The following is a 22837-nucleotide window of genomic DNA, read 5'->3' on the forward strand; positions in this document are numbered from 1 at the left end:
GGCGGTCTGTGCAAGGCCTGGCTCCTCCGAGGGGGAAAGAACTGCCCTTTGTCTTCTAGGCCAAGCTCCCCACTGACTGCAGCGGAGGAGGGCGATGGCCGCCTTCCCCAGCCCCTGCCTCGGGGGGTGTCTGCTCACCCTCCTGCTTCTGCATCTGCGCGGGCAGCACGCAGGTCCCGTGGACGCAGGTGGGTCTCCCTGCTGCCCCTGGCCTGCAGGGTAAACAGAAATGACCCCATTCGGTTCTCCCTGGAGGCTCAGCCTGGGCCCCAAACTGGTGTCGTGGGGCGGGCTGCCCCAGGAATGGGCGTAAGGACGCTGCCCTGGTGCGGGGACCCCGGTCCCCATCCGTCCTCGGCCCTCCCGGTGTCTGGCTGCCCCGGTGTCTAACTGTCCGGTTCCTGGCAGCTCCCTTCGACGTGGCGGGGCCCGCGGAGCCGGTCCTGGCGCTGGTGGGCGCGGACGCGGAGCTGCCCTGCCACCTGCCCGCGAACCTGAGCGCCGCGCCCCTGGAGATGCGGTGGCTGCGGGAGCCGGAGGCCCTGGCGGTGCTGGTGCACCGGGCCGGGCGCGCGCAGGACACCGAGCAGCTGGCCCGGTACCGGGGCCGAGCCGCGCTGGTGCTGGACGGCCTGGCCCAGGGCCGCGTGGCGCTCCGGATCCGCGGGGTCCAGGCCTCGGACGACGGCGAGTACCGCTGCTCCTTCCGGCGGGAGGACGGCCCAGGCCACGGAGAGGCCCGCGTGCGCCTGCGGGTGGCCGGTGAGTACCGCGAGCCCTTCTCCCGGACTCCCCGGAGGTGTGCGTCTCTTTTTAAGTACATGTTTATTGATTTCAGAGAGGAAGGGAGAGGGAGAGAGAGATGGAAAGGTCAATGATGAGAGAGTCATTGATCAGCCCACAACCAGGGCGGGTGCCCTGACCTGGAAGGAACCCTGACCTCCTGGTTCATAGGTTGATGCTCAACCGCTGAGCCAGACCCGCCGGGCTGGCGCCCCTTTCTGAGGAGGTTATGAAATGCCCGTGTTGACCCTCAGTTTCCTTGTGTGATGCAGTATGGAGAGGAGCCCTCTCCCCCCTCCCCGCGTGCTTCTCTTTCCCAATCTATGCCGCCCTGTGGGTCTGAGGCTCCAGAGGGAGTCCCCTGAAGGAGTAAGACCAGCTGCTCTCTCCACAGCGCTGGGCTCTGATCCTCACATCCACGTGGACCTTCAGGACAACGGGGAGACCCGGCTGGAGTGCACCTCGCTGGGGTGGTACCCGGAGCCCCGGGTGCAGTGGAGGACACCCACGGGAGAGAAGTTCTCCTCCACGTCAGAGTCCAGGGATCCCGACGAAGAAGGCCTGTTCACCGTGACAGCTTCTGTGACCATCAGGGACCCCTCCATGAAGAACGTGTCCTGCTGCATCCAGAACCTCCTCCTCGGCCAGGAGAAGGAAGTAGACATTTTCATACCAGGTCAGTGAGCCCAACACTGGGTTCCTCTGTGAAGCATGACCACCTGGCAGAGCAGTCTACTTTCTCCACCTAAAATCCCACCCACTCTCATGAGGGAGCCCCACCAACTTCACTCAGAATAAAGATTTTAGCCCCAAGATTCAGTGGATGAGCGTTGTCGACCTATGAACCAGGAGTTTGCAGTTGGATTATTGGTCAGGACACATGCCCGGGTTTCGGGCTCGATCCCCAGTGTGGGGTGTGCAGGAGGTAGCTGATTGATGATTCTCTCTCATCATTGATGTTTCTCTCTCTCTCTTTCTCTCTCTCTCTCTCCCTCTCTCTCTTTTCATTTCTGAAATCAATAAAAATATTTTTTAAATATTCTGAAGGCATAAACTGTACCAAGACCTTGTAGAAAACCCAGGTTTTCTTAGGAGATGCACCTTGGATAGAGAAGCTTTGTCCCTCAGGCCTTCCTGATCCCGAGACCCACTCCTTGAGCAAGAAGACTAAGCCCTCCTGTTTCCACCCCTTTCTCCTCCAGCCCAGGCGAGAGCTCTGTCCAGGGTCCTCAGGAAAGTGACTCTTCTCATTGTCCCCCACACACGGCCTCTGGTCCAGGCAGGAACTGTTCCTTCTCCCTGGGTCACTGAGTCTGTGCTGTTGCACCCAGAGGTGACGCTTCCCCTTCCTGGGTTACTTCCCTGTGCCCTTGGCTCAGGTCCTCCATTGATCATTCAGGAGGAATTTCCATAACAACATAAATTCGTCCATTTTTTTCTTGTTCTATCCCAAAACGACTCTTATTCATCTTCATTCCTCTCTTTCTCTGCTTTTTCCTACCTAAGATCTTTTTTTTTTTTTTTTCCCCCTTAAAAGCCTGAGTGGCATTGGAGGGACTGTTTTCACCCTGGAAGGAATGCAAGGGAGAGGTCCAGGTCATGCCCTCTTCCGAGTCCCTTTGGAACCAGAAGAGGAGCTGGACTTGCTCAATGTTTCACAACAAATGTCCTTTGTTTCAGCTCCTTTCTTCCCAAGGCTGACTCCCTGGGTGGTGGCTGTGGCTGTCATCTTAGTGGTCCTAGGAGTTCTGACCATCGGGTCCATATTTTTCACCTGGAGACTATACAAGGAAAGGGCCAGGTGGAGGAAGGATGAATTCAGCTCTACAGGTGAGTCATAGCATCCCGGCTGCTTGTCAGGAGTGCGTCCAAGTGAGGTTGGATCCAAGTCCTGTAGGATAGTTGCCAGGGGAAGATATTGGACCTCTGGAATTCTGAAAGTCAAAGGGGATTCTAGGGCTCCTGGGGTCACTGATACTCAGTCTGAGCAAGGACAGAGGTTTGGGTGCAGGAGGAATCAGAACCAGTTCTAGCAGGTATTAGACCTGAAGTTTGCTCACTACTAACCCTGAGGCTATCCTCACTTTTACTTCGGTTTCCCAGTAATGACTGCAGATACGATCCAAGCCAATAGGAACTTCCTGCATGTTACTTAGAAAACAGCACAATTCTTGTGCTTCACCATTGATCATGTTTCAGTGATGGAGTAGCCACGATGTAACAGCTACTCCTTTGTGAGCTTCATCATGTCCACTGTAAAAGGTCATTTGTTATTTCTGTTTGTTTTCCAGAGAAACTCCTGAAAGAGCTCAGTAAGTTCTGTCTTCTTGTCATTATTTCACCCTCAAGATTCTCCCTCTCTATCTCTCTCTCGCTCTCTCCTATAAAACCTTTCAGTGACTGTCTCTCTGTCTCATTGCAGAGTGGAAGAAAGCTACACTGCATGCAGGTCAGTGACTCTCAACCTCTCAAGGGCTCTGAGGCTTCAACCCCCAGGGACTCAAAGTCCTACAATAGTTGGAAACAAAAGCACCAACACCCTTTAGGGATGAGGATAGAGAGGGGGAAAGGTGGCCAATAGCATCAACTTTTCCTTGAGGCACACGGTGGCATGAGAGATGGATAGGAGACAAGCCCGTCTGGCCAGGGTGTTAGGCCCTGGGGACAGTCAGCTTGTACATCACCTGTGGCTGTCAAGGGAAGAGGGGAACAGAGACAGCTGAGCAGGCTGAACAATTCAGCTCTCCTCGGAGGAGACCTGCCAGCTCCTGTCTCTCCGGAGAAGGGAGGACAGGGCTTGCAGCCTGTCACATTCACGCCTGCTCAGACTCACTTCCTCTCCATGTCTAGTTGATGTGACTCTGGACCCGGACACCGCCCACCCCCACCTCTTTCTGCATGAGGATTCCAAGTCTGTGCGGCTGGAAGATGAACGTCAGAAACTGCCCGAGAAGCCGGAGAGATTTGACTCCTGGCCTTGCGTGTTGGGGCGGGAGGCCTTCACCTCCGGGAGGCATTACTGGGAGGTGGAGGTGGGGGATAGGACCGACTGGGCCATCGGGGTCTGCAGGGAGGACGTGATGAAGAAAGGATTTGACCCCATGACTCCCAAGAATGGGTTCTGGGCTGTGGAGCTGTATGGAAACGGGTACTGGGCTCTCACCCCCCTGCGCACCCCTCTCCCCCTGGCAGGACCTCCCCGTCGGGTTGGGATTTTCCTGGACTATGACTCAGGAGACGTTGCCTTCTACAACATGATGGACGGGTCCCACATCTACACGTTCTCCAAGGCCTCTTTCTCTGGCCCCCTCCGACCCTTCTTCTGCTTGTGGTCCTCTGGCAAAAAGCCCCTGACCATCTGCCCGGTCACGGATGGGCTGGAGGAAGTCACGGTAGAGGCTGATGCCAGGGACCCCTCCAAGGAGATCCCACTGTCCCCCTTGGGGGAGGATGCTGCCTCTGGGGACACAGACACACTTCATTCTAAACTCATCTTTACCCAGGCCAACCAAGGGGCACCTTAGGGATGAGCCCAGCTTAGCTGCTTCCCTTTGCTCTCACCCCTCTCTGCCACCCTCGCCCCTCAGGCTTCACCCAGCTCTGTGGCTTCCTGTTGGATAGGGATTAGTCTTGGGAAGGTTGTGTGGCTGCTGCTAGAGAACCTTTTTAATCTGTTTCTGTACCAATAGTCAGGGTCCAGGGAGGTGACTTTTCAACGACATCTGTTCTTCTACCCCTGGAGGCCACATCCTAAAGGGAAGGACTTGAAATAAACTCAACAGACAGCTCAGGGATTGAGATGGGGTCAGGTTAGATGGTCATGGGGTGATGACAACCACCCTGGTGTCCAGAGGAGGGGTATGTGGAGGAACAGGCAAGCAGAAACCCCAAAGGATTCTGGGAACAGAAGACCCGAGGCTAACACCCTGTCAAGGAACCTGGAGGGGACACTGGGATGGAGGAAAGTGAGGTGACCACAGGCCAGGGATGACCACCTGGCCTGCCCCTACAGTGTCAGGGCCTGTATCTCAAATACCTAAGCTTGTCCTACAGGGCGGAGGAAACGGGCCCTGCTGCTGTGGAGTCTGAGCGGTTGGAGGGGGGAGTAGAGGAGAGACGCCAGGAGCAGGGCCAGGGTGTCGGACAGGAGGTGGACAGGGAGGAGGATTTTAGACAGTTGTGTGCACAGCAGTGTCTCAGACCCCATTCCTCTCCGCACTGACCTGCTGCTCCCTTGCCTGGGGGCCATCCCACCCTCACGCTGTGGGCCCCATCATGTCTGCTTCTCCTCCTCCTTACGATCTGGGCTCTCTCCCATTCAGAGGCAGTTCCAGGAGTCGTCCCTCAGGGATATCACCTCTTCATCAGCACTATCTCAGGCTTGTGCCCCCTCAGCCGTCATCCCAATGTCCTGTGTAACCCCTCACACACCCCTTCCCTGGGCATCAACTGCTCCCTTTTTCCAAACCGTGGCCTGTGCGCTCTCTCCCCACACAGCCTCCCTCCCACCCCTTCTCCTTGGGTCCCCTGATTGCGGTGTCCCTGCTCAGCACAGCGAGCCCGATTGCTCCTGTCCGTCTTCACATTTCCCTTGTGCCCCAGGCTCCTCTGGTCAATAGGCTGCACATTTGTCCACGCTCACATCTCCTATTCGGATTGTACTTTCCCTGCGTTCAGCATCAATGTCGCCCGTGGTCTTAACCTAATAAATAAGTCTGTCTGATTGCTGCACCTTCCTTTCTTTATTGTAACGAGTGGAACCCGAACAAAAACACAGGAAAGGCCCGGCCGGCATGGCTCAGTGGTTGAGCGGCAACCTATGAACCAGGAGGTCACGGTTCCATTCCCCTTCAGGACACACCCAGGTTGTGGGCTCAATCCCCTATAGGGGGCGTGCAGGAGGCAGCCGATTGATGATTCTCTGTCATCACTGATATTTCTATCTCTCCCTCTCCCTTGCTCTCTGACATCAATAAAAATCTATACTACACACACACACACACACACACACACACACACACACACACCCCTGAGGAAAGAAGGCTGTTGCTCACTGAGCATTGTGGTTCTATTTACCCAGGACCCATCGGGGCCTGACAGCAGTGGGTGGGCTCACCTGGCAGGCAGACCCGGCGCTGCTGTCTCAGGAGAACCCAGAGACTCGCAAAAAGACCCGGTGCCCACTGGCTGCCCGCCCTCGGCCCGTTTGGGTGCTGACTCCATGTTCACCTCTAAAAAGGTGATTCTGGTGCACATGAGTGAAGCCATGTCTTGGCATTTTAAAAGTACTTTTCCAGGAGGCGGAAATGTTTGGAAAAACTTTTCATGGGAATGCCTTGGAATCGGGAAGCAAGCAAGCAAGCAAACCTGGGTGACCTTATAAACCGCTGTTCAGGCCCTCGTTATTCAGCGAGAATCCCGCTTCCCCCAGGCAAGGACCAGGCACAGCCCCAGGCAAGGACCAGGCACAGCCACCTCCCAGAGGCTCTGACCAGCCAGCTCTGCCGCGCGAATGGATAGAATGTGATTCTGTGTCCTCTCCTCGTCCTGCCTCAAACACTTCTCCCCCCCACACTGCCCACCGCATGCCACCCACCCACACTGTATCTCTGGGAGAAGAACATGATTTATTCCTGCTTTAAAAGTGTTCATTTGTGTTCAAATTATGCTTTTAGAAAGTCAAAGAAAGAAAACAACTAACTTAAAAAAAAAATACTTGGGAACCTCGTGCAGTTGCTTTGCTGGTTTAATGTGTAATGCGTATCCTGAAATGTGTATGTGAAAGAAACCTCACCCAGAACAGACAGGCTGCCACAGGAACCCCTTGCTGAGAGTAGAAAGAGAACCGGTTACAGATTTTAATCAGCGCCACAACCTCGCCCCTCACCCCTTTCCTTTTCCCCTTCAAGGAAAACGGTCACCGGGCCCAGGACTGAGCAGGTGACAGGCTCTTAGGAAACACCTGTGTCCTTCCTTCCCCAGCCCCAGCCTCTGGGCACGAAGCACCAGAAGCCGACTTATCAGATGCACCTGGACCACCCTTTCCGGTTGGCACAGGTGCCAGTGCCTGGGGGACATTGTCTTGCTAATGTTGACTTTATTTCCGAATCTTCTAAAAGGGAAGAAAGGCCGCCTTGCCAAATGCCTTGCCAAAGCCTGTCTTCATCACCTGGGGCAGAGTCAGGGACTCTGTGATTTCAGAAACCTCTCAGGTGTGATTACGGAAGTGGCTGTGGTGGAAACCCCATGCCAAGTGCTCCCTTTGCCAGGTTTAGTAGACACAGAAACTACTCATCTCTCTCTCTCTCTCTCTCTCTCTCTCTCTCTCTCTCTCTCTCTCTCTCTCTCTCTCTCTCTCTCTCGCAGTATAACATCCATTCAGAAAAGTCCGCCCATCTTCGGTGTGCAGCTAGATAAACTCAGAACAGGCAGCGAGACACCCAGTCCCTTACATGTGTTCCATTTAAGGTAGGATTTCAGTGGCTGCTATGAACAGAGGTGTTTGCAGCCTTCTCCACAGCACCTGTGTCCATCACTCCTTTCTAAAAACATTGCCTGCAGAGTGTGAAAGGGCGTTCGTGGGAAAGACGAGAGAATGATCAGAGGTTATACAGCTTGTAGTTTAAATGCGGTGACTTTGCCTTCTGCTTTCCCTGGTTCCTTTTGTACTTGATGAAAAAATACACGTGGAACAAAAATATAAAAACAGGAAGGATGGAAATATTCTTCAAAAGAACAACAAATTCATCTTCGTGCTGTTTTTGTAAATAATAAGGAAGTCCATCCTCAGGCCCGTGTAAAACAGTTTTGTGAAACCGCATAGAGAAAATTTACCCTTAAGATTTCACTTTGATCACCCATCCTCTTTCGAACTGGGGAAAGCCACACCCGGAAGGGGGGGGGAAAAAAGGCCCCGCTGGGATTCGAACCCAGGATCTCCTGTTTACTAGACAGGCGCTTTAACCAGCTAAGCCACGGAGCCCGCACGCCGGCTCGCGTCCAAATCGATGGGGAAAGAGAGAGATCTTTGATTTTATGGGGTGCATTTGCTTATTTCTTCTCCGCCAGGGTCAGGCGCAACCCAAATGCTTCCCAAGACGCGAAAGACGAGCCTCGGCCTGGACACCGGCAGACGGAAGAAACCGAAGGAACCGCGCAGCTGTGGGAAACTGAGCCTCCCGGCGCGGGCGCGGGGCCAGGGGCCAGGGGCGGGGACCCGCCGCGCCCACGCGGAGACCGCCTCCTCCGGTCCCGGGACACTGACACCAGAACAGGTCCAGCACCAAGAACAGGTCCGTTCGGGAGGCAAGCTGCATGTTTTCTATCTCACGGTTTTTAATTAAAGTTCCAGTCATTCCTTACCGCAGGTCTTTCCGTAAATTTGGGTTCCACCTGCTGCTTGTAGCTTGTAATGTTAACTCACACAGTTCTAGAGCTGCACCTTAAAAACACAAGGCTGACAAAAAACAAAAACAAAAACAAACACAAGGCTGCCCAATGAAAACCTAGTCTCGGAAAGAAATAAAAGGGCGATCCCCGCTCCTCTGACGCTACAGGAAGAGACACTTTCTTGTCCAAAGGATCTCTTTTGATAAGATGTCAAATTGAGAGCATTCACAAGAACTTCTACTCTCGCATGGGGGCTTGTGTGAGTATCGGTGGCGGTGCCCAGCGTATCCTCTGCTTTGTAACGTGAATCTGAACAAACAGCTGTAGTGAAACTCCGAACAGCTTACAAACTGTCGCCATAGCTGTGAAAGTCTCCTCCCAAATGAAGCCTGTAATTATGCGGGGCCGTCTTGCTTGATGACTGTTGTCATGGTGATAACGCTGAAACATGTATTTCTAAACTGTCCCAATATTTAAGGATTTCTCGGTCACACCATAAGGCACTTATTTCCGCCTACATACGTGACGGGGCAGCATGACTCTGCCAGATGCCTTGTTTTTGTTAAAAGATTGAAAGTCGACGAACTCAACCCACAGGTGGATGGAAACTCCATGAAATAAGCACCTGTTTCTTTACTATGATAAGATGAACATCATATGGTCAGAGGGCGTGGAGCCGCGTCATGATCAGCAGCGCAGCCACCCTGATGGGCTGTGGCTCAGCGCAGCGCCCACAGGATCCGGCTGGGGTTCCCTTTGGCCGGCGAAGCACGGACATGCGGGGCGTCGAGGGGACTGTGCAACAGCCCGGGGGCCCGTCTTGGGAGAAGCTGGGACCTGGAGCCACCACTTCCAACCGGGGTGTGAGCTCTATGTTCTGCTCCGGTCTCAGGCTGACCATTCGGGCGGTGGAAGGGCCCTCGGGCTGGCTGTTCCATCACCTGAAGCCGGAGAAGGGGCAGGTTCCGGGGTCACAGACCCGACCATGTTGTAAGGACACGTGGGGGTGCGGATAGCGCCGTTTCCATCCGCTGGGAGAGAAACCGAAAACTGGGTCGTCTGTGACTTGGAGGGGGAATGTGATTCTGACTGAGTAACAAGTGACAGCTGAAACTTGGCGTTTCCTTCCACGATGCGTACAGGCAACAGATCACAGTTGTATGTCGGCAGTTTTGACTTGATCACCGTGATTATTTTTCAGATTAACTCAGGTGCTCCATCTATCAGATTATCACCCCCTGTCGGTGCGGGACAGGCACCTGGACCGTGTGCTCCCGGCAGGTGGCTGCCCTCAGAAGGGCCTGAGCGGGGAGGGATCAGACCCAGGGACGCGCACCCCCGGCTTCCCCGGCCCCGTCCGCCGGTTTTGATGAAGACGAGCCGCCGCCCCAGTTTCCCGCGTGGGCCAGTGGCGCAATGGATAACGCGTCTGACTACGGATCAGAAGATTCCAGGTTCGACTCCTGGCTGGCTCGGTGGGCGCAGTTCTATTTTGCTTCTCCCTCCGCCGACCACGGAGGAGCCGGAGAAGCTGGTGCAGGAGAAGCTCCCGCCGCCGGCGGCCCCACAACGCGCGGCCCACTCCGGCCGCGTCCCCCACCCCCACCCCCACCCCCGCGCGCCCGCCCCACCAGTCACTCCGGGGAATGTCGGTGGTTGGAAGGGGCCTTAGGCAAAGGGAAGCAATTAAAATGTGCAAATTCGTGTTGAGAAGCAACCATGATAGGCTCCAGGTAACGATTGGAGCCCCTCTTTTGTTCTCCCCAATCCGGGAATTTCCAGTAAAAAAAAGACTGGACAGAGCGGCGCACACTGGCGCTCGCGCATGCGCACAGGCGGGGGCCGCCACAGCAGGCTCTCGCGCATGCGCACCCAGCGCCGCCAGCGGAGGCGACGGGCAAAGCCTGTGCGAGGAACAGCGGCCCCTGGAAGGCAACCGCCAGCGCGTTTCCGTAGTGTAGTGGTTATCACGTTCGCCTCACACGCGAAAGGTCCCCGGTTCGAAACCGGGCGGAAACAACTGTTTTTCTCACCATGTAATTGATCAGTTAAAAGCCTATTTTACTTAATTTTTTTAAATGATCACGACCTCATAACACGTGCCTCCTTTTCCGGTCTGGCTCGCCCGGGCTGTGGTGCTGACGAGAGTGCGGAGTCGGGAGGCCGCCGCCGCCCGGCCCCGGAAGCGCATCCCCGGCTCGCGGCCTTCCTGGCCCATCCCGGCCTCGGGTCCTGCGAGGGTTCGGTCCGGATACTCGGTGAGCGCGGAGCCCCCGGCGCCTCCGGTCCCATCGCAGCCCCTGCGGGGAGCTCGCGACGGGCGGTCCCTCGGGCCCGGGGTTCGAGGCGTCGCTGGTGGAACCCCCTTGGAGGGGACAGCGACGGGCCCAGGGTCCCCCGTCCAAGCGGAAAGACCCCCCAGTTTAGGGACCGAGCAGTGCAGGGCCTGAGGGACCTGCCCGGTTGACCTCTGACCTGGGGCGCTGGGCCGGGACCCGCGCGGGGTGGGAAACGGGTCGGCTCCCCCCTCGCCGCGGGGTCCCCGTCGGACGCGTTTCCTCCGGTTTCCACCCGTTTCTGAGGGTCAGAGCCGGTCGCTGCGGTGCCCGGGGCGCCGGACGGGATGGGGCGTCTGACGTGTGTCCGGCGATGAGGGCCCCGCCCTCCCTGCCCCTCGGGCCCCGTCCCCTCGCGGGGCCCTGTCGGCAGCACAGGAAGCGGGGCCCGGCTCCCCTGGGTCCAGGATGTTTTTAGTTGCAGCCCCAGGCCAGGCGGGGGGCAGGGTGCCCCCTCTTTCCTGCACCCGGGGCCGCAGTGAGGCCGGGCCGCCGCCCGCGTGCACGTGGCGACTGCGGTCGACGCCTGCGGCTCAGCGCAGGGCAGGCCCGTCCCGCCCTCCTTCCCGGGCCCCCGCCCCCCGTTTCCTAAAACCCCTGAACGCAAACGGCCCCCAAAAGCCAACGGAGCCGAGAGGCCGGAGGGCGAGGCGGAGTCCGGCTGGTGGGTGAACGGGAGACCGGCGGAAACGCGGCCCTGGGCGGGCGGAGGGCCTGCGGGTCCCCCAGACACGCGTCCCCCCAGAACGCGGGGAGGGACCCGCAGACACCGGGGAGGGACGTGGGCGATCGGGGGGCCGGCGCCCGGTCTGCGCCCGGCTCCGCGGAGACACGTCCAGGCGCCCCCGGTTCCGTGACTGCAGGTGCCCGGGACCCCCCGGGGCCGGTGGAGGGCAGTGCCACGGGGTCCGCACACCCTCAGCCCCAGGGGGACCGGGCTCCGGCCCCCCACATTTCCTCGGGGGAGGTGTGTGTGGCGGGGGGGTGGGGGGTAGCTGACACCATGTCCCCTCTGCCCTGTAGCCCTGCGCCTGCACCGCTGCACTTTCCCTTCTTCCTGCACCAGAGGCCCACGCAGGACAGTCACGCTGGGGGCGCGGGGGGCTCCCTCAGCCCGGCCTGCGCCCTTTAGCAGCCTGGGGGCCCTCCGGGATGTCGGGGGGCTCCCGCCACCACCCAGGAGCTTGCCAGCGGGCTTGTGGCTGAGGGGCTCCCCCGGGTCAGCTCCTGCATTGAGCGCTGCCCCCCGGTGGCCAGTGCGGTCATAGCGACCCGCTGTCCGGTCTGGGTGGTAATGTCGCTTAGGCTTTTATAGAGAGAAGGCGGAGACTCCACGCTCACCGTCCTCGGCGTGGCCTTCCCTCCAGCCCGGCCCTCTCTCGCCCTAAGTGGGGGCAGAGGGGGGAGTGGGTGGGACTGGGGTGGGTCTGAGACCCGCACCCACGGAGAACTACCTTCCAAGGGACCCAAAGGATGCGGCCACCAGGGCCTCCTGTGCGCTGGGGGGGAGTGAGGATTGTCTCGGTTTTCTCTTTTGCTGTTGTTTTCTTGGGGGAGGGGGGGGGTGCATATTGGGTGAAGTGGGATTTGGTCCATGGACAGTGGAGACAGACTCACGAAGAAAGACAAAAAAACACATTTGATGTGCTTATTCACCATCCATGTTTCTTCTCAGAAGTGCTTGTTAACTGCCCATTGGTTTCATATTTTCACTTTGTCCTTTTCTCATCGACCTGTAGGAATTCTTTACATATTCTGGATTCTGATGCTTTGTCAGTTATATGTGTTATGAATCTCTTTGCCCAGCTTGAAACTTATCTTTTTATATTTTTATGCTATATTTTTATATACACAGATTAATTTTAAGATAATCAAATTTGAGTTTTAATGTCATTAAGCCTGTCCGTCTTTCCCTTTATGGCTTCCCCTGTTTGTGTCTTGTTCCCTGAACCGTTCTAGGGGCCGCGGGAGGAAGAGGGGAGAGCCCTGCCGAGAAAAGCCGCCTGCCAGGCCGGCCGCCATGCCCAAGAGGAAGGCCGAGGGGGATGCGCCAGGCGACGGAGTGAAGGGCAAGGGGGAGCCGCAGAGGAAGTCGGCGCGGCTGTCCGCCCAGCCTGCGGCTGCTGCAAAGCCCGGGCCCGGCCCAGACAGGCCCCTGCAAAGAAGGCGGGGAAGCCGCCCAGAGGCGGGAAGGGGAAAGCCGATGCGGGCACGGCGGGAAGCAGCCCTCCCGGAGCCCGAGAGGCCGCCGCAGCCCCGGCGCAGAGAGCGGAAGGCCCCGGGGATGCCGGGTGACGTGGACTTTGCGCGTAGCGCTGTGCTCCTAATGCTCTACTATTTGAAATACTATTTTTTTAATCAAGTTTTATAAAAATGCGGGGTTGTGGTTTTTTAATGTTAGCACGAAGACACTTTGTTGTTGTCTTTTGTGGAAAAGGCAGGTACCACTGATAGAGTTTAGCAGCCGGATAAACCGGGGAACGGGTCTTCTGTCCTCGTTTTTGAAGGTTACTCTCGGCTCCGTGCGCCCGCCGCTTTGGCTCAGAAGACGGACAGGGTGGGGGAGCCGAGCAGCGTGTCTTCCTTCCTGACCCCTCAGCTCAGGACTGGCCTCGGCCCCCTGCAGTCGGCCGCGTTGGGCAGCAGTGCTCAGGCTTTCTGATGGCAGCGCGACGGTTTTGCTCAAAAGGGCCAAGGTTTCTGTTTCCCGGCTGTGGATCGTCCCGTGGAGAACCCTGCGGCTTTAGAATTTCTTCTGATGGCAGAGCTGACCTGTGAACATGCTCCTATAACATCTCTCTCCCTTCTGGGAACTCTTCCTGTTCAAAGCAGAACGAAGATTTGATTGACTTTTTGAGGAGAGGATTTTGGAAGCTGTAAAATTTGTGTGTGTGTCTGTGTGTGTGTGTGTAAGTTGTAAAATTTTATAGATTGTTACCCATATTCTGCTGGAAGTAACGGGGGATTTTGTTTGTTGTTGTTGTTGTTCATTTGTGTGTGTGTTTTTAAGTATCTGAAAAAGGGGGAAAGCAAATTGGCAGTGGGAGGGGGACCATTTCCTACCCAAATTCATGGAGATATTATCATAGAGATGCCTTGTAAAAGTTGTAGTTTTGCTTTTCCCATGTATCCTTAGCCTTTCTGAACTGGTTTTTGTGACACATACGTGGTAGACGTTCAATATGATATTTTTTCCATATGGATAAGTGGTCATCCCAGCACCAGTTTTTGAAAAGTTTATCCATTCCTCCCTGATCTGTAACACTGCTCTTCCATAAACCAAGTTTCTGTGTGTGAGGAGGGGGAGGGTGGGATCTGATGGTGGTTTCTAGTCTAACTGACCGGCCAGTTTGTCTAACCTGTGGCCGTGCTATACAATCCTGAGTACTACAACTTTTTAAAAAAATCTTGCTATCTCAGGACAAATCCAACCCCCCACCTCCAGCACCTCCACCAAAGTTTCCTTCCTTGGGAGTGTCTTGGCTATGTTTAGCTAGGCAAGTTCTAAATCAAACAAACAAAAATGTGTTGGAATTTTATTGGATTTGTATTGAACTTGTAAATTACAGTGTTGAGTCTTTCAATCTATGAACCTAGTATAGCTTCATTTATTTAGGATCTTTAAATATCTTTCAATAAAGTTTTATAATTTTCTCCATGAATATCTTCTTTTGTTAATATTTCGTAGGGACTTTATACATACTTTTTGATTATTTTATATGGCACATTTTTAGTTAACTACATTTGTTTTTAGCAAAAGTTGATTTTTGTATCCAGCAACTTTGCTAACCTCTCATTAATTCTTATATTTGTATACTCTTTTGGGTTTTCTACATAGACAATCATGGATTATTCTGTATATGCAAACAATTTTTGTTTCTTTACCACCATATACCATTTTTCCTTTTTCTAATGCTAGATATTGTCCAGGTGCCCAGGGAGTGGGTAGGAAGTACAACAGTGAACAAAACAAAGTTTCTGCTTCTACCAAGCTTATATTCTAGTGGGGTGAGTGCGGTAGGAAATACACACACTTATGTGACAGGGGACTTAGACGTGTAAGTGGTACTACTTTGATAGGGTGGTTAGGTGATATTCCAGTAGAGTGAAGGGGGATGTAAGACATTTGGGGGCGGCTAGCAATCTGAGTCTGTGCCAGGAATCTGCCTTCCAAGGCACTCTCCTGCTGGCCCATAATTAACTCCTTTGATGCCTGTCCTGTCTTGCAGAACCTGTTTCCCAGAATATCCCATTTTACAGAGGCCATAGAACAGGAACCATACACAACCCCCAGAGGGGTTATCAGCACTGGAGCCAGGCCAGGCCTTTGGGTGTAATCTCACATCCCCCATCCCAAACACAGGGCTTTTCGCAAAGCCCGTGAAAGGTCCGGAAGCCTGCCATATTTGGGGGACAAAGAAACCAAAGGGCATAAAGGGAAAGCTTCCTCCATATTCATCACTCAGGGTTTGCAGACTGACTCCCCTGAGTCACTGTACTAGTGCATCTGAAAATAAATGGGTTTTTCCTGAATCTCTGAGTACTCCTTGTGTATTTACCGGTCGCCTGGTAAATTCTGTAACAGAGCACTTAATGAAATAAGAGAGCAAGAGATGTGACTATGAGGGGAAAACATTCCAGCGGAGAGAATAGCAAATGCAGAGGTGAGGTGGAACTAGACATGCTGAGGAAGAGCCAGGAGGCCGGAGTGGCTGAGCCGGAGTGAGGGTAAGAGTGATATTGATATGACTGCAGAGATGGCCAGGGGCCAGAACATGGATGACTCTCCAGGCTTGATTTTTCTCTGTGATAGAATACCATTAGAATTTTGAACAAGAGAAATGACACAATCTAAGGTATGTATGTGGCTGATGCATGAGCTGTGTGTGTAAGGGGGGAAGAGTTAAAGGAGGAAGACCAGTTAAATACAGGTCTCCCACTTCAAATTCACCCTTTTGCAAATCCTCAGTTACTTCAAATATTTCTTTTTGCTAATTTCTCCGAAGATTACTGTGGAAATTGGATGAAGATCACTTGGAGAATGTGTGGTTGGTCTTGGACAATGTAAGCCTCCACAAACCCAGGAAGTACGTGATCTCGTTGGTGAGACGAGGCATTCCTTACTATTCCTGCAACCATATTCTCCAGTGATGAGGCCCACTGAAGAAGTCTTTTCAAAGGTTAAGTTCTGCACAAATATTTTGGCAGATCCTTCAAACCATAAATGTTTAACAAATGTTATTAATCATTCTGTAGCGACTATTATGCCTGAGGATTGTCACAATTTATGAATATGTACATGCAATTGCCACAAGTGGGTGGGAAATCCACTATAAGGAAATTATAAGTATTTCTGACATTTAAAAAGTATTTTATGTTTATTACTATATTCATGCAATAAAATATTTAATTTAAACAACAACTTTGCATAAGATTTTTGTTACAAAGCTTTTGAAATTATTTTAGTGGAAAAATTTGCTTTGCAAAGGGTGAATTTTTCTTTGCAAAAGGTGAATTTGCTTTGTAAAAGCAAAAGGGTGAATTTGAAGTGGAAATTTGTTTATTGTTTGCCAAGGACTGTGTCTGCCCAATGATTTATAAGCATAATTTTATTCCATGACTATGAATTCAATATTACTATCCCCATTTCACTTTAAATGCAAGGAATGAAAATATTCTGCAAGCCAAGCAGTTGTAATTTCCAATAAGGAAGGGTAGTGATGAAAGGACAATAAATTGCAGGAGAAAGTGGTCTTGGAACTCAGAGCGCCAGTACGTCTTCAACAACATAAAACTAGGAGGAACACTGTTTCTGTTCAAGGACGCCAATTTTTTAGACAGAAACATCCCTGAAGTGGGAAAGGGCAAGTTAAGAAAACGTATATCCGCCTTTAAACCATTTTTCCGATGCATTGGGCACTTACATGCCTATCTGAAAAGTCATACACTAACGCCCTAGTTCATAAACATTTGGGAATTTGTGTCTGGCTTGAGACAGCCTGAGAGGCCCAGAGTTGTCAATAATCACATGTATCAATAATCACATGTATCAATAATCACATGTATCAATAATCACATGTATCAATAATCACATGTATCAATAATCACGTGTAACAAAAATCACATGTAACAATAATCTCAACAACGGAGGCACTGGTCCGGCGGGGGCTGGGAAGACGGAGGGACACAGTCTCAACTGTGGTCCCAGCGACCACGCACAGGAAACACCGCTCCTCGCCAGGACCCTCCATGGCTCCCGGCCGAATCACAGGAATGACGGACGGAAGCCCTACCGGAACTTCCTGGGGACACGTCCGCACAGCGGACTCACTTCCGGGTCCCCTCTAGGCCGCTCGGAGGGCCGCCTCTCGGTGGCCCCGCCCAAAGGCCAAGCGGGACGGCGCGGTGGTTCCCCGGCGGCCGGGAGGTGTGAGCGGGAAGTTCCCCCCGCGCTGCCGCTCGGCCCCGCGCAGACCGGGCTGGGGCTTCGGTCTCGGCTCCTGGAGGGAAGTCCGGGCGGAAGGGGACGGCCAGCACCGGGGGTCCGCCCAGGCTCGGCCGGGGCTGCCTCCCCCTTAGGTGCTGACGGAGGCCCTGGGGCCCTTCTCCAGATTTTGGTGTTAAAAGCCCCCAAAACCCGAAACATAGGTAACAAGGAAAACAATTATACTACGAAATAGTTTCCACACCGTTGAAATGATTTGCAATGGTCACATGCGTGCTTCCTCGTTAATGCAAGGCATTAAATATACATTAAATAGGAAGACCCCTCTCGACAGCTGTGTCTTCAGATACTGAAGCAGGAGATACTGGTAACAACTGTATTGTGACATGAAAATACCTGCGATTTCTCTTGGCGACAAAGCCACAGCTACTTCTCTTCCGACTGTAATTTGTTGCTTACATTCATACATGAAGAATATGCTCAATTTCAGTTAAAGGTTAGAGATTTTAAAGATTTTTCTTTTATCATCCAAGTTCACCAGTCCCCAAATAAAACCCAGAAAAAATGCTTAATACAGTGCCTAGGACATGGAAAGCCTCCCCCCCCCCCCATGCCGATATTGGTAATTTTATTCTTACTTTTTTTGCGCCTGTTCAAATTTCCTTTAGGTGACCAGATGGAGTTCATCACATGAAGTACTGAGTTGAGACAAAGATAAATTATAATTCAACCCACTAATTCAGATACGTTCACCCAAAAATAAAAGGCCAACGTGAGAAGCAACAAATACGTATTTTCCGAACAGGCCCGAGCTTAAGATTTCGATACCGTGCTCAGGATTCCCTCTCACTTTTCAGCGACATCAACCTGTGATTTGTGAAGGCTTTCCTACCTGTTACTATTTACTGGAACAAAATTGCATAAACAGGCGAGAAAAACGGAGACGCCCGAACAGGGACTTGAACCCTGGACCCTCAGATTAAAAGTCTGATGCTCTACCGACTGAGCTATCCGGGCTCTTGCGAGACAACTCCTCAAAACAACTATATTTAACAGACGTCTAAAATCGAAGAAGAAAGTCATTTTAGAATTTTTATCTGTGATTCCTGTTCAGAGCTAGTCGATCTGAAAATGCTTCTTAATACTATTAAAGACAGAAACTCAGCTACAACGAAGATTTTCTTTAAGACAGAAGTCAACCCTATTACATTAATGCTGATGCCCCCAAATTCTATATTTACATATATATATGAAATCTGACCAGGAAAAGGAGAGGGCTCTCCCCTAAAAGCTGACTTCTTTTCTTTATTCTTTTGTCCAAAGACAGCTGAGGCCCAGCTCGAAATCAAACCGTTTCCTCTGCCCCCTTTTCGGTGTCCAAAGTGCCTTGGAAAAAGTGATTTAATCGACCCGCTAAAGCACAGCATCGGATCGGCTTCCCTTTGAAAGCTCTCTGCTGGGGCCTAAGGGTGGAATATTTGGGCTATTTCTCCGGGATGCCCAGGAGCTGCAGTTCCTGATGCACTGAGTTCTGTGCAGTCCCGTATGTATTTATACGCACTGTGTATGCATCTATTACAGCGTATATCCTGGGCTTTTTCCAAGGCACTTTGGACACCGAAAAGGGGACAGAGGAAACGGTTTGATTTCGTGCTGGACCTCAGCTGTCTTTGGACAAAAGATTAAAGAAAAGAAGTCAGCTTTTAGGGGAGAGTCCTCTCCTTTTCCTGGTCAGATTTCAGGCACTTCGCTCTATCCCTGTGTGTCTAGGTTAAAAGCTGACGAAAGTCCTAGGACTGCGAGGCTTCCTTGGAATACTGATAAATGTTGTGTCATCAACCATTTCAAGGTTTTTATGAATAAATGAAGAATAATTTAACTTTAACATTTAGAAAATCCTGGAATTGCTGAGGGGAAAAATCAAATTTTAAAAGTTGGGGAGAACAACAAAGAGCCTGCTCACAGGGTAGGGGATGTAGCTCAGTGGTAGAGCGCATGCTTCGCATGTATGAGGCCCCGGGTTCGATCCCCGGCATCTCCAGGCTCATTTTGTACTTAGACACAATCAGAAGTTACATTTTGAAAATGTCCAATGATTCTATGCTGTATCCTCCCCTTCATAAATTTCTTACAGTGTTCTCTCACCGACGGGAACTGTTTATGTAGAAAAGGAAATTAAGTTGCTGAAAAGTCTTTTGGGGTATCTTCACCTGAAACGCAATTGAAAAATATAAAAACACACCCAATTGAGAGGCCGAAGAGAAGCAACCTGGAGAACTGCCCAGCACTCATTAAATTAACGGCCGTCTTTGGTGTCTAGCTGGTCTTTATAAAGGACAGAAATCTTATCCTGCGAACAGAGAAAGGGAAGGAGGCCTTTTGCTAACCCCTGGCTGCTGTGTCGCGCCACGAAAAAATAGGAGCAGCAGTGGGAAAAGGAGAAGCCCAGCGCGGTGTGCGCGAGTTCCGCTGCTGGGATGCACTGCACTAGCAGCAAACAAGCAACGTGAAGGCTACAAGTCCCTTCTGCTAACTTCTCAGGAAACAAACGCGTTGGCCGGTTAGCTCAGTTGGTTAGAGCGTGGTGCTAATAACGCCAAGGTCGCGGGTTCGATCCCCGTACGGGCCAGTGCTTTTTTTCTTTTTCCATTGCCGCGGTGAAGCTCACGATGTTTCAGACACTGAGTTCATTTTCCAGAAAAGATAAATCACAAGCCCGCCTGCTGCCCAGAGCACCAGTCTGCGCCAGCGAGGTGCTCACAGCGTTTGCTCTGGATCAGAGGGAAAGCTGCAGGACACCTAAGCAGTTATTAAATTCATCAGAAATAAAAGTGTCACCATGGGCTGGCCAAGCACTTCCCTCCAAATACTACAACGCGGATATGTCTTGAGCGACTGGAACGAGGGGCCCGTGTGCGCAGGCGGGTCTCAGTATCGCCCCTCGGGTGGATCATCGGAGGGTCCCGCCCTGAGCCCTTTTCCAGGATCCACCTCGCCCTGGGTCACCGACTTGTCACTCTGCTCGGTCATTTCCTGATGTGACGCCTGTCAAATCGGCTTCATGTTTCACCAGAACGGATTTTTAGCGTCTCAATTATGCATCTCCTGTAGTCCTGTGCAGCCCATTTCCTTGACTTACTACGATCTCACAGCTTCACATCCTGCTGAGAAAATTTTCACTATTTTCCGTGGGAAATGCTGAGACCAAATCAACAGCTGCACGTGGGTTTGGGAACGCGAGCGGAGCCAAGTCAGCCCCGCGCTTACAGCTGCAAGAGCCTCAGGGGCCTTGTCAAAATGCAGCCTGCGGGGCCTCGCCCCAGAGAACCGGCGCAGGTTTCTGGTTCCTAACAAACGCCACGGTTTATTGCAAAGGATGGGTCAAGGGCTTCTGAGAAAAAAGGTTTTATACGATCTTGAGAGAGCTGGGTTGCGGGAAACCCCGGGAAGTTCTGAGAGCAGCGTTGACCTGGTTTTCAAAATAGAAAAAAAAGAGGAGCGAGGGAGGGAGAGGGGGAGAAAAAGAAAATATGGGTTATAGTTGTACACTTCTATACATGAAATACAAGAACAAAAACAAATAACAGAAATTCACTATGTATTTAATATATTCAGGAGGAAAACGAGCACGTGCGGCTCGTTGGTCTAGGGGTATGATTCTCGCTTAGGGTGCGAGAGGTCCCGGGTTCAAATCCCGGACGAGCCCAGGTTTTTGTTGCCTCTTTCTGTCACTACGTTTTGTGATCTGCCAATATGGGTTAGGGAGAATAAGATGTGGACCAAGTGCGTGCAATGCATGCTAATAACTTCATAGGATGCTTACATTATTTGAATTTCATGTTATTTTACCTATAAAACAAAAGCAAATCATCAAACAAAAATGTAGAATCTTATATTCAAATCTCTCACAAGAGTCTTAGTATTCTCCTTATACATTTGAAGCAAGCATCGCGAACGCCCGGCTAGCTCAGTCGGTAGAGCATGAGACTCTTAATCTCAGGGTCGTGGGTTCGAGCCCCACGTTGGGCGACTACTTTTAGGGCAAGTTCTTTTAATTTGCTTCCAACGTTTTACCTAATTGATTTCGTGTCATAGTACTTGGAGCATTCCCTCACGGGTGCCCGGCTAGCTCAGTCGGTAGAGCATGAGACTCTTAATCTCAGGGTCGTGGGTTCGAGCCCCACGTTGGGCGAGCTCTTTTAATGTACTTCCTACGCTTTTAAAAGAAGACGTCTTTCGCCGCTGTCCCATGAGAAAATTTAGAGCCCAACTCTGGGGACGGCTACGGTTCCTGCCTCTGGGAATACCTTTCTCTGGTTTTTTACTTGGTCAAGAAGGGCATTCACTCTATATAGTTAAGCTTCTTGGATGCGAAAGAAGGTGCAGACATGTTTGGGGAAGGTGGAGTCTGAAGGTGCACAAAACGATCCACAGGGAACAGTTTGACAGGCAGAGGCTCAGAGGCGGCAAAGTCCATGGAGAGTCTTGAGCACGTGTCGTTATGGAAACATGGAAGACGCATTTCTTATAACCATTGCCTCCTACACCTTAATGGGCCCAATAGATAATGCTGTTTCCCACCTTTTTCCTTCCCCATGGCAAGTAAAAGAACCAACTGAGCCACGACGGGCTGTACTTGCCTACAAAATAACATCGAAAGGGTTCTGAAAATTCAAACTGCTTTTCTACCCCCGACTCCCAGTGTCCAGCCACTGACATTTGCTCACTTCCTTCGCACCAGGCACCCTTTTTGCTCGAACAGATACATGCTGGCTGTGGACCCGGTCAGGTCCGCCCTGTACTTCACCAGTGTTGTCCCCGATGGAGCGAATGTGGCTGTTGTCAGAGAGTGAGTTGAAAATCAGTCCCTTGGTCAAACTGGCCGAGACTTTTTGAGACTCCCCCGTCTCTCTGTGAAAATCCACTGCACACGTCTTCCTTTATCATTCCTTGGAAGCTTTCGTACGTTCATTGGTATGGGTTTCACCAAAACACCCAGGACGACGAGAAGAGAAAGTGGACGCATACACTTTTTCATTGACTCTAAAAGCCAGATTAACCACACTCCTCCCGCTGGCTTCACTGACGCTGTCCTCCTGTCCTCCCGGGCCTCGGGACGACGCGATGGAAACGCCTGCGTCTGGGAATCCCAGGCTGGCTGTGCATGTGAACCACCTGGGGAATTCCTAACATTTCAGATTTCTGGGCTCTGTCTCACACATGGTCAGTCTGAGCCTGGGATGGCTTAGAAACCGTGTTTTAAGGGGGGATACCGATGGCTTGTGTAGACTTTGCCACAGGGTGTGCACGCCGACGTGGCTGAAGAGGAAAGTCATGATTTCTGCAACTTTCTTTCAAACGTTACAGCTCAAGGAATGCGTGCACACACGAAAAAGAGGGGAGGGGGTGAGTAAGGAGAGTGACAGGAGGCAGGGCCTTCTCTCCTTCCAGGTTCCCATGTTCTCCTGGGTCCACAGTAGCGGACCTGTGACGGTCCGGGCCCACTAATCCAGGACTCGGGCGCGCCGGGTCGCGGGCCCCGGAGCTGAGAGCGCAGAGTTGGCACCTGCGGAGGGAAGCCCAGCACCGCGCTTCCTTCGATAGCTCAGTTGGTAGAGCGGAGGACTGTAGCGGAGGCTCCCAGGCATCCTTAGGTCGCTGGTTCGAATCCGGCTCGAAGGAACCAACATTTTGCGCCAACCTTTTTTTTTTCTTTCCTTTTCCATCCCCAACCCTTTAATTCCTGGGTGGCCATCCATTTGACTATCTTTATTGTGCAACGAATCTATGTTTTTATGTCTTTATTCTCCGTCACCATGAGATCAGATACGCGCGATCAGATGTCAGCCCCGTCATTCGCGCACAGCCGGTGCCACAGGGAAGT

The 22837-nt window shown here is 52.3% G+C and overlaps 2 protein-coding genes and 10 non-coding genes across 12 annotated transcripts; 10 read left to right on the forward strand and 2 right to left on the reverse strand.

Moving 5' to 3' along the window:
- Window positions 1-94: 94 nt before the first annotated feature.
- Window positions 95-4307, forward strand: BTN1A1 (butyrophilin subfamily 1 member A1). The gene is made up of 7 exons (XM_036344867.1): window positions 95-173; window positions 409-762; window positions 1178-1459; window positions 2464-2613; window positions 3075-3095; window positions 3206-3232; window positions 3634-4307. Exons 1-7 carry the CDS (start codon window positions 95-97, stop codon window positions 4305-4307), a joined length of 1587 nt encoding a protein of 528 aa, XP_036200760.1.
- Window positions 4308-7691: 3384 nt separating this feature from the next.
- Window positions 7692-7765, reverse strand: TRNAT-AGU. Its single transcript has one exon. It is a non-coding gene; the product is annotated as a tRNA-Thr (tRNA).
- Window positions 7766-9574: 1809 nt separating this feature from the next.
- Window positions 9575-9647, forward strand: TRNAR-ACG. The gene has a single exon. It is a non-coding gene; the product is annotated as a tRNA-Arg (tRNA).
- Window positions 9648-10118: 471 nt separating this feature from the next.
- TRNAV-CAC lies at window positions 10119-10191 on the forward strand. The gene has a single exon. It is a non-coding gene; the product is annotated as a tRNA-Val (tRNA).
- A 58-nt stretch (window positions 10192-10249) lies between these two features.
- On the forward strand, window positions 10250-14170 carry HMGN4 (high mobility group nucleosomal binding domain 4). The gene is given in 3 exon segments (XM_036344894.1): window positions 10250-10430; window positions 12468-12633; window positions 12636-14170. Coding segments are annotated over 2 exon segments (273 nt in total). The 5' UTR covers window positions 10250-10430; window positions 12468-12528; the 3' UTR covers window positions 12804-14170.
- A 3727-nt stretch (window positions 14171-17897) lies between these two features.
- On the reverse strand, window positions 17898-17970 carry TRNAK-UUU. Its single transcript has one exon. It is a non-coding gene; the product is annotated as a tRNA-Lys (tRNA).
- Window positions 17971-18922: 952 nt separating this feature from the next.
- On the forward strand, window positions 18923-18994 carry TRNAA-CGC. Its single transcript has one exon. It is a non-coding gene; the product is annotated as a tRNA-Ala (tRNA).
- A 514-nt stretch (window positions 18995-19508) lies between these two features.
- On the forward strand, window positions 19509-19582 carry TRNAI-AAU. The gene has a single exon. It is a non-coding gene; the product is annotated as a tRNA-Ile (tRNA).
- A 1005-nt stretch (window positions 19583-20587) lies between these two features.
- Window positions 20588-20659, forward strand: TRNAP-AGG. The gene has a single exon. It is a non-coding gene; the product is annotated as a tRNA-Pro (tRNA).
- A 250-nt stretch (window positions 20660-20909) lies between these two features.
- TRNAK-CUU lies at window positions 20910-20982 on the forward strand. Its single transcript has one exon. It is a non-coding gene; the product is annotated as a tRNA-Lys (tRNA).
- Window positions 20983-21072: 90 nt separating this feature from the next.
- Window positions 21073-21145, forward strand: TRNAK-CUU. Its single transcript has one exon. It is a non-coding gene; the product is annotated as a tRNA-Lys (tRNA).
- A 1402-nt stretch (window positions 21146-22547) lies between these two features.
- Window positions 22548-22635, forward strand: TRNAY-GUA. Its single transcript is given in 2 exon segments — window positions 22548-22584; window positions 22600-22635. It is a non-coding gene; the product is annotated as a tRNA-Tyr (tRNA).
- The last annotated feature ends 202 nt before the right edge of the window (window positions 22636-22837 follow it).

Source organism: Myotis myotis, unplaced genomic scaffold (assembly GCF_014108235.1).
Source record: "Myotis myotis isolate mMyoMyo1 unplaced genomic scaffold, mMyoMyo1.p scaffold_m19_p_18, whole genome shotgun sequence".
Taxonomy (NCBI): Eukaryota; Metazoa; Chordata; class Mammalia; order Chiroptera; family Vespertilionidae; genus Myotis; species Myotis myotis.

What these genes read in the sequence shown, in the direction of transcription:
- BTN1A1 (XM_036344867.1), top strand. Translation starts at nt 95, where the DNA reads ATGGCCGCCTTCCCCAGCCCCTGCCTCGGGGGGTGTCTGCTCACCCTC. An exon ending in GAAACTCCTGAAAGAGCTCA is followed by an intron (nt 3,096 to 3,205) that starts GTAAGTTCTGTC and finishes GTCTCATTGCAG; the next exon opens with AGTGGAAGAAAGCTACACTG. An exon ending in GAAAGCTACACTGCATGCAG is followed by an intron (nt 3,233 to 3,633) that starts GTCAGTGACTCT and finishes CTCCATGTCTAG; the next exon opens with TTGATGTGACTCTGGACCCG.